Source organism: Rhamphochromis sp. 'chilingali' (assembly GCF_963969265.1).
Source record: "Rhamphochromis sp. 'chilingali' genome assembly, chromosome: 7".
Lineage (NCBI taxonomy): Eukaryota > Metazoa > Chordata > Actinopteri > Cichliformes > Cichlidae > Rhamphochromis > Rhamphochromis sp. 'chilingali'.
Window position 1 is genome coordinate 2,840,120 of NC_137934.1, and position 14,424 is coordinate 2,854,543.

Consider the following 14,424-nt stretch of genomic DNA (forward strand, 5'->3'; position numbering starts at 1 on the left):
CTTATTTTCCACCCTGATTTACGAATAAATTCTTTACAAATCCTACCATGTGGATTCATGGATTTTTTTTTTTCACATTCTGTCTCTCACAGTTGAAGTGTACCTCTGGTGCAAATTACTGACCTCTGTCATCATTTTAGGTGGGGGAACTTGCACAATCGGTGGCTGACTAAATACTTTTTTGCCCCACTGTATGTGTTGGCAGGTTACGGAGAGCTCAACATCTCAACTATTGTTCCTTGTTATTGTTAGTTTGTCAGTCTGGACTGTATATCCATGGTGTTCAAATGTACCATTTGCATTCCCTTCTGAAGTTTTCGTGTAAAAGTCTTTGCAGCTTTTAGAATTGAATCACTCATTTGAGAAGAAAATTCTCAGAAAAGTAGGATAAGACTAGATCTCTGAAAGTTTTTAGTCAGTAAAATATTGTTATTGCATAAACAATAAAGTACATTTACATTTGTAACCAAACTTCAAATGGGCAAATCATCATTCCCATCATTTATGTTAACTCTCTTAATTTTCTTGATAACTAGGAAGTCATTAGTAAGGATTTACCATACTAAATGATTACATTCTCTGCTTTCACAAGTTAATACCCTGAGTAACATCAGATCTCTCAGTTTCACTTTTAGTGAATGACAACTGCTGGTTGAGTCATGAAACCAGTTGCAACTGGTTGCGCAGGCATCATCATCACTCCTGGCTGGACAGTTGGAATAGGCTGCATGTTGATGACCGTGTTATTGTGTAAGTTGATGACAGTTGGCGCTTTCTTGCGATGCTTTAACTCACGATGCATCTGACACCAGGAGCACCACTCACAGAAGCAGGAAATTGCAATGTCCTTACAGAGAGAGCCCTGCAGAAAGAGAGTACAAGCATTACAGATGTGGTGTAATTCAGGTGGAGGAGCAGGTCATCTACCAACCAGAGGTTTGGTAGATCAGTCCGTGGCTCTTCTGGTCCACATGTCACAATATCCTTGCAGCAGATACTGAGTATGTGTGTGAATGTTTGACAAAAAACATTTAGGCATAGTTGAAATCAACTATGGATGTTTTTGTTTCAGTGAGTGAGACTTGTAATTCCCACTAAAGTCCAGCTTTGAGTTCAGTGTCATCATCTCACGGTTCATACCTTGATGCCATATCTGTTTCGCATGGCAGCTCTTACAGACAAAACTGCAGGAGGAACACAAACAGGTATCCCAAAGACTGCTAATACACCAGAGCCACATATATCACATAAAGGGAGACAGTTGTTCTCTCCAAATCTTCCTGAAACAGTGCAGGCGAGACAGGGGCAGCACCAGAATCCATAGCAGCCTGAAAAACACAGAAACGCATCAACAAAGTTGTAAGAAGTCTGAAAAGATGAAGGCAACACAAATGAGAAAAAAACTGTAGTCCTGAAAACACAAATGCAATTTATGAGACAAATTTAACTGGCTTCTTACAAGTATTTACATCCTCAAAGCAGTCAAGGAGACCACTGTCCCAGTCTGTCAAGGGTTTTTCTGCCATTGTATGTTGAACTTCACCCACAGACACTGAACGATCACTCTGTGAAAGTCGAGAAGCAGAAAAAACAAAATAAAATGAAAATTAAAAGTACAAATTAAATGAAAGTTAAAATTTTGGAGCACTTTCTTTCAAACTACAGCCAAAAGGCATATGCCGTCGATCTCTTTAGTAATCTTTTAATTCTCCAATTAAGCTTTATTAATATATCCATAATTTACAGGACATTTTATATAACAAGGTAAATATACTAGAGCATTACAGAGAGAAACACCTAAACATCCACCATGAACAAGCATTTGGGGATGTTGGAAAAACAAGCTTTCTATAAACATCCAAGTGACTTAAAAGCAAACAGCAATACATGGTTGACATATCTCAGAAAGATGGCTTGTGTAATTTGAAACACGAGTACAGTAACGCAACTCTCTCCTGAACAGGATATGTAGACTGGTTTGGAAGTGAAAGTCTATTACGCTTACAGTTCAGACAGTTTAATGTACTTTAACTGTCTCTGTGACCGTTCTCAGTCATCCAGGTCATCGTAGAAGCTTCTTCAGTTCAGTTCAGAACTGAAGCTTCTCAAATGAAATGTGAAACATCTTCAAGAAACTTAAAGAACTCCAGATGCTTTTCTTTTCAAGCTCACTAATCTACTTTAACTGTCCTCTACAACACACAGCTTAGAATCTGGAGTTCGGTATGTGGTTTGCCTTTGGGAATAATAATTTAAAAAACAACACTAGAAACACAGGCTATTAAAAAGTATACCTCTCTCTTTCTAAGAACTTCGATATTGTTATACACATTTGAGTCTTTTTTTGTTGTTGTTTCAGTTCATATAAACCTTAACGTTTTACAGCCACACCCTCATGATGGCCTCTGCTTCTCCAAAGAGGGCTAACAAACAAAACACACTGCGTGTACACCCATGTAATCCAATAAATTATAAAGTCAAAGCTTTCTCTTTGCAAACCGCCTCTAGTATCAGGTACAAAAAGTACTAATCACTAAGTTTATGTGAAAAGACTTGTAGAAAACTGGAAGGTCTTACCTGCCCCTCTGCGCACCTCTTAATGACTGAACGGAGGCTCTTTGGACTGAGTTTATTTCAGTTGGGTCAACACAAATAACACTGCAAAGCTTGAAACTCTGGAAACGGAAAAATGAAACTCAAAGTCCATTCAACAATGTCCTTCATGGCCATTGTGTTTTAACCTTTGAATACAAGCGCAGTCACCCACACAGCTGTACAAGCAGGTACTCACAGACTCACGCTGTCTCGGTTGGCTACTGCCTCTAAATGTATCTGGTATTGTTAGTACTGTGTGCTGTTCATTAACATATATTATTTACTGCTGTTTATGCTTATGTTGGTTGTTGCTTTGTTTTCTCTGATTTTTTTTATTTATTTATTTTCAGTAGGTGTTGAAGCAGATTCTAAGTGTTTTTTCCTTCCATCTCCTTCTTTTAAGTTTCTCCACAGCTTTATTCTTTCTTTTCTTGCCCCGAGTCTGTTACATTGTGATTGTAATAATTAAATATAAAAGAAATCCTAAAAATATTTCTTTAAAATATGGCTATCAAGTGGACCAATATAGCAAATGCATTTTTGTCCTTCAGACACAAATTCTGATTGCTACACTGGCGGACAGGACAGGGGAAAAAGAAAGAGAAAAAACCTCAACTAAATCCTCAACAAGGGTGAAAATGATCAAATAATCGGGCAACTATGGGTGAAGAAAATTCAGGAGAAGCAGAAAAACCAAAGGAATTTGTTATCTTGAGTGTCTATGCTAACGATTATCTGACCTCACTTCTGACAGAAATTGAGGCTGTCAGTCTTCCAAAGAAAATACAGAAGATATTAGCTAAGTCAAATTTACAGCTACCGTACACAAAACTGCCTCAAACAGTAGCAAAGTGATGGATGTGTAGCCCAGTGGCAAACAGATGGAATTAGAGACTGTTTATTGTAATTATTATTAAAGGTGTTTTATTTTGTTCAGTTAAAAGCACTCATGATTGGAGAGAGACTCTAAAGAAAAAATCCAAATTATTTTGTATGGAATTGCATTATTTGTGTTATTCATTTATTTATTTTGTTTCTCAAAGGTTATTTTTTGACCTGGATACAAATGCAGTCCAACCAATGGGATTGTTTGTCCCGCCTTGTTTTTCATGTTTGGTTGCGCTGCTAAGGCTGCTTAGACCACACGCGCCATAGCAGTACCTGTGGGGGAAAACGTGGTAGCTGTTGAAACAGCGAAGCTGTTGGTGTCTGCTTGATTAGCCGCCAGATTTGGATAGCCGAAGCTAGTTTTATGAATACGAAGTGCTTTGCACTGGTGAGTAACGAAACTGTTATAGCCGCTGATCGGCATCCTGAAATGTTAATGTTGTTCGCTTCAAAAAACAAACGCTAATGGTGACGGTACTATGCAAGTAGCTAGCGAGTGTGCTAAACGCTCACTCCCGTTGTTAAGCGTTAGTTGAGAACTTATTAGCTGTTGTTAGGTTAAGGAAAAAACAGTATGTCTATCTGTTGTATTGAAATGTTTTATTGTGTTACTTTTATTCATCACTGTTGTTACTTGACCGTGAGCAGAGTATATTGAGTTTGCTGCTTTTAATGAGCAGTGTGAATTGCTTTAATGATTGGTGATAGCTACATTGCCATGTAATGAAAACGTTTAGAATTTGATTAGTTGTACAACATTAGAAATTGAAACACATTTTGTTCATGATTTATACTTTAAACAGAAGTGTTAGTTAAGTGTGAACAGTGTTCATTTGAAGTAATTCTGACCTCACTCTTAGGTCAGGTTTTTTGAGTTGGAGAAAGGAGCCGAGACTCCTCGGAGAACATTGGATTACAGACTTTGTGGAAATCTGCAGAAGAGGAATAATTTTCCATTGCAATGGATGGCGAGCCACAGCCCATTTGGAATTGAATCTTGAAGTCTGGTTGCCTGAACTGTGGTAGGACAAAACAGTGCAAACCATACATCGATCGTGGACTGAACTCACACCAATAACTCACCAGATCACCAAACAGGCCTGATCTGGATCCTATTGACACTTTAAAAGACCCGGGTCTAACATTCTTTTCTTTTTTTATTTTGGGTATCTGTGCGCGCACACACAATTTTGGTTGTTATTGTAAAGGCAATACAGTGCACAAATTTCAAATACAGTTGAACTATTGCTTCATCATTTGCAGTTGTGTTTTCATTGTGGTTACCCATCCTCTGGGCTCCTGTCGTTCCTGAAATCTTCTGATTTGCCCATTGTTTATATATTTTGTTACATACTGGTTACAGTGTAAAAGTGGCGAGCCAGCCAGGAGCCTTGAATTAATGGGTGACGATAGTGAAGCATATTTTGTGTGATTGAGCTTTTGGTAAGACCGTCTGTCGCACCAAAAGATGGATTTTGTTGAAAAATTAGGTATTAAGGTCCCAAATGCTGTCATAGTGCGTGGGGTAACAGGATCAGAAAAGGATGAAGAGATTTTTGAGTTCTTAAAGCAGTACGGCTCTATTAGTAGGGTCCTCACCATTGATGATCAAGTATCTGAATTCAACAAGGATCAGATAGTGGAGTATAACTCAGGAGTAGCAGTGCAAACATTAGGACCCTTGTTGCCCTATGTCCACCCCTCAGCTGCCAATCCTGATGTAGTATTTTCTGTACATGCTTTGACAGATGTTTATTCCCAGAGAGTTGGGGGGAGTGTCACAGATACTTACCTGAGTGAACTGCGAGGAATAGCCAAGCTAAGTGGGAAAGATTTTGAAGAGGTACTGAGAGAGGTGATGACAAAAATTGAAAAGTCTGTGGGTGTCGCCGAAGAAAGTGTTGCACGCAGTACTGAGGTTGAAATAGAGGAAGTTGATCATACTGACAGGCCCAGCCAGACCCCTGCTACCTTTATTGAATCAGCTGGTATTTCAGTCTGTCCTAAGCTTGGCCACGCTGATGATGAATATCGCACACCGACTTTAAGCTCTGGAACCAAGAGATCCCTGACTCTAAATCCTGGTGAGCTTAACCCACCAGACGTACAGAGAATTGTGGTTGAACACGTTGTAAAGAGTGATGATAAGATGTCACGTACCCATTCCACCTTGAGACTGAGAGCTTTTTCTGGGAAGATTCCCCGGCCATATAATGAAGCTGATTATGATACTTGGCGCTCTCATGTTGATTTAATGATGGAGGACACTTCTGTTTCTGACTTGGAGAAGACTCATAAAATTCTCGAGAGCCTCCTCATTCCTGCTTCAGATGTAGTTCGACATCTTGGACCTGAAGCGCCACCATCTACCTACCTGCAATTATTGGAATCTGCCTTTGGCACAGTTGAGGATGGGGAGGAATTGTTGGTGAGGTTCATGAACACGTTGCAAGATCCTGGAGAAAAACCCTCAGCTTACCTGCATCGCCTGCAGGTGGCATTGAACCGTACTGTACGCAGGGGAGGTGTACAGCCACAAGAGGTCGACAAACACCTCCTGAAACAATTTTACAGGGGTTGTTGGAATCATGACTTGCTTGCTGTCTTGCAGCTAGAACTTAAGGATCGACAACCCCCATCACTCGCTGAGCTTTTGTTGCTGCTGCGTACTGCAGAAAATAGGCAAGAAACAAAAACTAGTAGAATGAAACGGCACCTTGGTACTACCAAACCTAAGGTTGTCTCCCATAGACAGAGTGTTCAGGAAACAAGCGAAACACAAGCTGAATCTGAATCAAGTGACCTAAGTAAGTTAAAGAAGCAAGTTGCTGACTTGAAGAGTCAATTGACAGCACTCATGAAACAAAGAAAACCCACTGCTTCTAAGAAAGAACACATGCAGAAAGATGAAACTAAAAAACCTGACCATGCAAAGACTGAACCAGGGCCCCCTCCACACAGCGCTTTAACTGTAAAGCCAAAACCGTGGTACTGTTTCCGTTGTGGGGAGGATGGTCATATTGTGGCCACCTGTGAGTCAGATCCAAATCCTGCCCTGGTAGCTGCTAAAAGAAAGGAACTGAGAATCCGTCAGCAGTTATGGGAAAGCCAACACCGAAACACACCTTCGTTAAACTGAATTCAGTCCCTGTCGTGGGACAGATGGGGACTGCAACAGGTCAAACACGTCCCGCTGATAAGAAGCCTAAAGTGACCACTAAGAAGGGTGCCATGTTAACATTGAATGCTGAGCGTGGTAATTTCAAATTACCCAAAGGTTTAATAGGGGCGAAAACTACAGCACAGGTTCAAATAGAGGGCAATTGTGTTAGCTGCTTAATGGATACAGGCTCTCAAGTCACCACTGTTCCCCAGTCGTTTTACAATCAGAACCTGTCACAACATGAGATCCGGCCTCTCTTTGAGCTTTTGGAGGTTGAAGGAGCCAATGGCCAATCTGTGCCTTATCTAGGCTACATTGAGATTAATGTTGTATTCCCCAAAGAGTTTTTAGGTGCTGAGGTTGAAGTCCCCACACTAGCATTGGTGGTTCCAGATGTTCGTACAGTCCCCCAGCCACTAGTTTTGATAGGTACTAACACACTAGATCTACTTTACGAACTCCATCGTGATACCTGTCCTGAAGAGTATGAACCATCACAATATGGTTACAAAGCAGTGCTAAAGATTTTGGGGCTGCGACACAGGCAGTGCAAGGATAACCGCCTTGGTCTGGTCACCTCGCTCGGAAAAGACCCCCAGCTAGTTCCAGCAGGACAAACCGTAGTGTTAGAGGGGTTCATTGATGTAAACAGTCATACCACTGAGAAATCTGTCCTCTTAGAACATCCCTCCTTGTCAGCACTGCCAGGTGGGGTGTTAGTTAAACCTTGCCTCATTGACTTGCCCCAGAAAGCGCCATATAAAGTGCCAGTCGTAATGACTAATGAGCTGGATCATGATGTTGTTATTCCCCAGAAGTGTGTGATTGGGGAAATCAGTGCATTTCATCGTGTTCTCTCACATGAGCATTGTGTGGTGACACCAGATTCTAGCACCAAGCAGAAGCTAGGCCTCAACTTCAACTTCGAGGACTCACCCATAAGTGCTGAGTGGAGAGAGAGAGTAACACAAAAACTTGCCAATATGCCGGAGGTCTTCGCGCAAAATGACATTGACTTTGGGAGAACTAATCAGGTAAAACACCAAATCAAGCTATCTGATGAGACTCCATTTAAGCACAGGGCACGCCCCATACACCCAAATGATCTGGAAGCTGTCCGAAAGCACTTGCTAGAACTTCAACAGGCAGGTGTGATCAGGGAGTCCACATCACCCTTCTCTTCTCCCATAGTGGTGGTGAGGAAGAAGAATGGGGATGTGCGTCTCTGTGTTGATTACAGGAAGCTCAATCTGCAAACAGTGAAGGATGCTTATGCACTCCCAAACTTGGAGGAGACTTTCTCCACGCTGACTGGTTCCCAGTGGTTTTCTGTCCTCGACTTAAAATCTGGTTACTACCAGATTGAGGTTGAAGAGGCTGACAAACCGAAGACAGCTTTCGTTTGTCCCATTGGATTTTGGGAGTTTAACCGTATGCCGCAGGGCATTACGAACGCTCCAAGCACATTTCAGCGTCTCATGGAGAAATGCGTGGGGGATATGAACCTGAAGGAGGTTCTTGTCTTCCTTGATGACATCATTGTTTTCTCTAAAACGCTGGAAGAACATGAGACCCGACTGATCAAAGTTCTCAACCGTCTGAAAGAGTACGGGTTGAAATTATCCCCTGAGAAATGTAAATTTTTTCAGACATCAGTGAGGTACTTGGGACATGTTGTGTCTCGTAATGGGGTGGAGACTGACCCTGAAAAAGTGAAGGCTCTGCAAACTTGGCCAGTGCCTACTGATCTGAAAGAACTGAGGTCTTTTCTTGGTTTTGCAGGGTATTACAGACGCTTCATTAAAAGCTATTCTAACCTAGTGAAGCCTCTCACCAATCTGACCTCAGGTTACCCACCCCTTCGCAAAGGTACCAAGCCCAAAGCTAACACTCCTCAGTATCATGATCCGAAAAAACCCTTGGGTGAGCGATGGACTCCAGAGTGTGAACAAGCTTTCCGAGCGATCATTGAAAAGCTAACTACTGCTCCGATCTTGGGTTTTGCTGACCCCAAGTTGCCCTACACTCTCCATACGGATGCCAGCACTATGGGGTTGGGTGCTGCTTTGTATCAGGAGCAGGAGGGGCAGATGAGAGTAATAGCATATGCTAGCCGAGGTTTGTCCAAGAGTGAGTCTCGCTACCCTGCCCACAAACTAGAGTTTTTAGCTCTAAAGTGGGCAGTTACAGAAAAATTTTCTGATTACCTCTATGGTAGCCAATTCATGGTTGTAACTGACAGCAATCCCTTAACATATGTTCTGTCTACAGCCAAGTTGGATGCAATGAGCTATCGTTGGCTAGCAGCACTCTCCACGTTTAACTTCCAGCTTCAGTACAGAGCTGGAAAGTTAAATTCTGATGCAGACGGTCTTTCAAGACGACCACATGGAGAACTGCTCAATGACACCGTTTCACAAAAAGAGCAGGAACGTATACAGCGGTTCACTGAAACACATCTGTCTGGTCAAGGAGTCACTCTTGGCCCAGACGTGGTCCCAGCTATCTGTGAGAGGCACCTCATTGGCTGTAGCCCAAGTGAAAACAAAGAGATGGATTGTGCTTTCACCCTGGTAGACTCTTTGGCCATGTCTGTATCTGCTATACCAGATGAGTTTGTGAATGAAGATCAGTGTGGTGGGTTACCAGTTATTCCCCATATGCCAGTAGAGCAGCTAAGGGCAGAACAACGAGCTGACCCGTGTTTGAGGGAAATTATAGCTCAACTCGAGACTGGGGACAAGGTTCCACCCACCGTTAGAAAGCAACTGCCCGATATTCCCTTACTAATCAGGGAATTCAGTCGCCTTGAGCTACACAATCAAATACTGTACCGAACACGACAAGATGGAGGTTGTGTAACCTGGCAACTTGTTCTTCCAGAGCAGTTTCGAGACACAGTCCTCCATAGCCTCCATGATGATATGGGCCACTTAGGGATTGAACGCACTCTCGACCTGGTGAGAACAAGGTTTTACTGGCCAAGGATGGCTGCAGATGTTGAGAAAAAGGTTAAAACCTGTGATCGCTGTGTTCTGAGAAAATCCCTTCCTGAAAAAGCTGCTCCTTTGGTCACCATAAAGTCCACCAGACCTCTTGAGCTTGTTTGTATGGACTTTTTGTCCATTGAGCCTGATAGGAGCAATATTAAGGACGTCCTCGTACTTACAGACCACTTTACTAAGTATGCCATTGCCGTCCCAACTCCCAATCAGAAAGCTCAAACAGTTGCCAAGTGCCTGTGGGATAATTTCATTGTCCATTACGGCATTCCTGAACGTTTGCATAGTGACCAAGGGCCTGACTTTGAGTCACACATCATCAAAGAACTATGCAACATCCTGGGTGTTCACAAGATTCGTACTACGCCCTACCATCCTAGGGGAAACCCTGTAGAGCGTTTTAATAGGACGCTGTTGAGCATGCTTGGCACATTGGAAAACAAGGACAAATCACAGTGGCATAGCTTTGTGAAACCATTGGTTCATGCGTACAATTGTACAAAGAACGACGTTACAGGGTACTCACCTTATGAATTAATGTATGGCCGTAAACCCAGATTGCCCATTGACCTGGCTTTTGGTCTTCCCCTCAGAGACGACGGCTACAAGTCACATTCGCAATATGTGCAAAGTTTGAAGTCACGTCTGGAAGAGAGTTACAGGATCGCGGCACAAAACGCAGCAAAAATTGCTGACAAGAATAAGACCAGATTTGACTTGCGTGTAACCGCTTCTAAATTGGAAGAAGGAGACAGAGTTTTAGTGCGTGCTGTACGCCTAAGAGGGAAACATAAGCTTGCTGATAAGTGGGAGTCAGATGTTTATGTGGTGGTAAAGCAGGCGGGAGATCTCCCAGTTTACACAATAAAACCTGAGAACAGAGACGCTCCTTGGCGAACTGTCCATCGAGATCTCCTACTCCCTTGTGGTTTTGTCACACCCACTAAGGAGAAGCCTGTTATGACAAACTCCACACGCAAGCCTGTAACACGGCAATCAGCTAAACAGTATGATGAGACTGAACCTTCTGAGACAGAGGAGGATACCGTTTGGTTTCGTGAGAGGCGTCCCAGAGAAACCATTCGATTCACCACATTGTACGAGATTCCAAAATCATCCCCTGACACCGATGATGGTGAGGCAGCACAGATAAATTTAACTGAAGACTGCTTAGCTGTTAATGATACGGTAGTCAGAGAAGACTTGTCTCATGGAAATGCAGAAATCATTTTGGAGGATACTGCCTTGGATGCCGTGAGTGAAAAACGCTCAGCTGCTGATGTACCTGGAAGTGGAAATGACTTAGCAGACACATCCACCTTTCAGGGAGATGTTCTTCTAAGCAGAGAAGACTCTGACAGTGAGCCTGAGGCCTTTAACAAAGAAGATTCACAACAGAGCGTGGAAGGTGATAAAACGGACACTCTTCGACGTTCAGTGAGGAATAGAGGTCCGCCAGAAAGACTGCAGTACACCCAGTTGGGTAATCCACTGATATCTATTGTGCAATCCTTATTCCAAGGCTTGAGCTTAGCTTTTACTGATGCTTTGCAAGAGAGTAAGGAGGTTGGAACTTACCAGGAGCCACTCTCTCAAGTGGTGAGGTCACAGCCAGCTCCCATGCAAAGGGACTTGCATGAATTTAGGAGGGGAGAGTGTAGCCCAGTGGCAAACAGATGGAATTAGAGACTGTTTATTGTAATTATTATTAAAGGTGTTTTATTTTGTTCAGTTAAAAGCACTCATGATTGGAGAGAGACTCTAAAGAAAAAATCCAAATTATTTTGTATGGAATTGCATTATTTGTGTTATTCATTTATTTATTTTGTTTCTCAAAGGTTATTTTTTGACCTGGATACAAATGCAGTCCAACCAATGGGATTGTTTGTCCCGCCTTGTTTTTCATGTTTGGTTGCGCTGCTAAGGCTGCTTAGACCACACGCGCCATAGCAGTACCTGTGGGGGAAAACGTGGTAGCTGTTGAAACAGCGAAGCTGTTGGTGTCTGCTTGATTAGCCGCCAGATTTGGATAGCCGAAGCTAGTTTTATGAATACGAAGTGCTTTGCACTGGTGAGTAACGAAACTGTTATAGCCGCTGATCGGCATCCTGAAATGTTAATGTTGTTCGCTTCAAAAAACAAACGCTAATGGTGACGGTACTATGCAAGTAGCTAGCGAGTGTGCTAAACGCTCACTCCCGTTGTTAAGCGTTAGTTGAGAACTTATTAGCTGTTGTTAGGTTAAGGAAAAAACAGTATGTCTATCTGTTGTATTGAAATGTTTTATTGTGTTACTTTTATTCATCACTGTTGTTACTTGACCGTGAGCAGAGTATATTGAGTTTGCTGCTTTTAATGAGCAGTGTGAATTGCTTTAATGATTGGTGATAGCTACATTGCCATGTAATGAAAACGTTTAGAATTTGATTAGTTGTACAACATTAGAAATTGAAACACATTTTGTTCATGATTTATACTTTAAACAGAAGTGTTAGTTAAGTGTGAACAGTGTTCATTTGAAGTAATTCTGACCTCACTCTTAGGTCAGGTTTTTTGAGTTGGAGAAAGGAGCCGAGACTCCTCGGAGAACATTGGATTACAGACTTTGTGGAAATCTGCAGAAGAGGAATAATTTTCCATTGCAATGGATGGCGAGCCACAGCCCATTTGGAATTGAATCTTGAAGTCTGGTTGCCTGAACTGTGGTAGGACAAAACAGTGCAAACCATACATCGATCGTGGACTGAACTCACACCAATAACTCACCAGATCACCAAACAGGCCTGATCTGGATCCTATTGACACTTTAAAAGACCCGGGTCTAACATTCTTTTCTTTTTTTATTTTGGGTATCTGTGCGCGCACACACAATTTTGGTTGTTATTGTAAAGGCAATACAGTGCACAAATTTCAAATACAGTTGAACTATTGCTTCATCATTTGCAGTTGTGTTTTCATTGTGGTTACCCATCCTCTGGGCTCCTGTCGTTCCTGAAATCTTCTGATTTGCCCATTGTTTATATATTTTGTTACATACTGGTTACAGATGCATTCCAGCTGATGACCTGGAAAAGGACTTAGATATAGGGACAGACTCTTCACCTCTTCAGCGTGGTCTTGGACTAAGCTGGATCCTTGAATATGATGCCTTCATCTTCCAGGCTCCTAAGCAAGAATGATCCTTCACTTAGTCAGGCACATCCTCTATAGCTGTACATTGCTGTACATCACTGTATCGTGCAAGGCCCTCATCGGAGACCATACCACTGATCTATGTGACTGCTAAAGAAAAGAAATGGAATGCACAGAAAAACGGTGGGGTCGAACTCCGGTACATACCCAAATCGTATGTCTCTCTGTTGTCAATGCAGCACCAAAAACATTGTTTCTTCTCAGATGAGTCGTTTATTGAAACTACAGCTGTCATTGGCAAGTTTGTAACTATTATAACTAACTAACTATTCACAAAGGTTTTACACGTACGTATCCAAAAAATGACTCAAGAATTAGAAATAGGGTGGGTTTAAAAACTTGATTTCCCATTTCAAATCGATTTTCATTTGAAGAATATCGATTCATTAAGTCCTGAAATACATTTTTAAATATAAATGAATTTTGCCAGAAATGCCAGAATCTCAGCTAAAAGCTCACAAAAGTATTTCAACACCCACTAAACTGCTAAAACAGCAAACGATTGAAGAGCAGGTAAATGGTTTCCACATAAATATCTGAACACAAATTGCGGTTAGTCTGGCAACAATGGACACGCCTTTGGGTGCTGAAAGCTGACAGATTTGCAATCTCACAGACTGCACAGCTGCAGGCTTTGTCACTCTGTCCAAAATTCACTGATCCAACAGCAAAGGAAGATCAAAACTACACTTGAAAAACATTGTCATGAATTCCATCTTACTTTGGTTGTCTTGCTTCCACCACGAGAAAACCCATTAAAAATCCATTAAAAATCTCTATTTTTCTGCGTGATTCTCTTTGTTATTACCCACCAGTCTACCGTTGTGTAGAGCACTGTCGGCCGCTGGTTTTTTTTAAATTTTTATTTATTTTCCCAAAATTAGCTCTAACAGGAAAACCTAATTTCTGCTTTTCAATAACAAAGAAATTTCAACTTTTACAACTTATGCTAAATTGCAAAACGCTTATCTGTGTCTCTAACAAACTTCTAACTTTGCTCTGCTTCGCTTCAGCAGCATCAGATAATCGTCAAATGTTGATTCATGGTTTCCTTCAGTTTTTGATCTCCTGCAGATCGTTTTCAAGGGGGTCATAATGCTGTAAAAGACCAGGCCAAAAAGAATCTTGATATTTTTCAGTTTTATTCTCAGTTACTTTGACACGAAGGCATCTGCTGTGATCCTTGAACCTCTGATTAAGTCTCACAACTGTCAGCTTTGCTTTTAATCCTAGATAGTTTACACTGAGTGTGTAATTGCAGAGAAATTGTCACGGTCCTGGATCGGTGACCCAGTGTTTTATACCTGTTTAATTTGTTTCTTGATTATTTGTTTTTCATGGTTATCAATGTTAGTGTTTTGGTTTCTGTTCAAGTATTTCTAGCTCTATTCCTGTTCCGTTTTGTGTCTGCTCTGTGCCTTCCTGTCCCATGTTTCAGGCCTCTGTCTCCCCGGTGACTACTCTCTTTTGCTTCCTCCCAGTCTTGTCTCATCTGATTAGTGTCAGCTGGTTTTCCCTGCCTAACTGCCATTTCTTTGTTTCCTTGTCTGTGTGTATATAGTGTATACGAGGATGTTGGTCCGT

General features: G+C 41.8%; 1 protein-coding gene across 1 annotated transcript; it reads right to left on the reverse strand.

Annotated features, from left to right (window-relative positions):
* Positions 1–631: 631 nt before the first annotated feature.
* On the reverse strand, positions 632–2,631 carry LOC308399791 (cornifelin-like; the record flags this gene model as incomplete). Its single annotated transcript, XM_080887224.1, has 4 exons — positions 632–862; positions 1,141–1,328; positions 1,460–1,565; positions 2,578–2,631. Coding segments are annotated over 4 exons (579 nt in total), but the record flags the coding sequence as incomplete, so codon positions are not given.
* Positions 2,632–14,424: the final 11,793 nt, after the last annotated feature.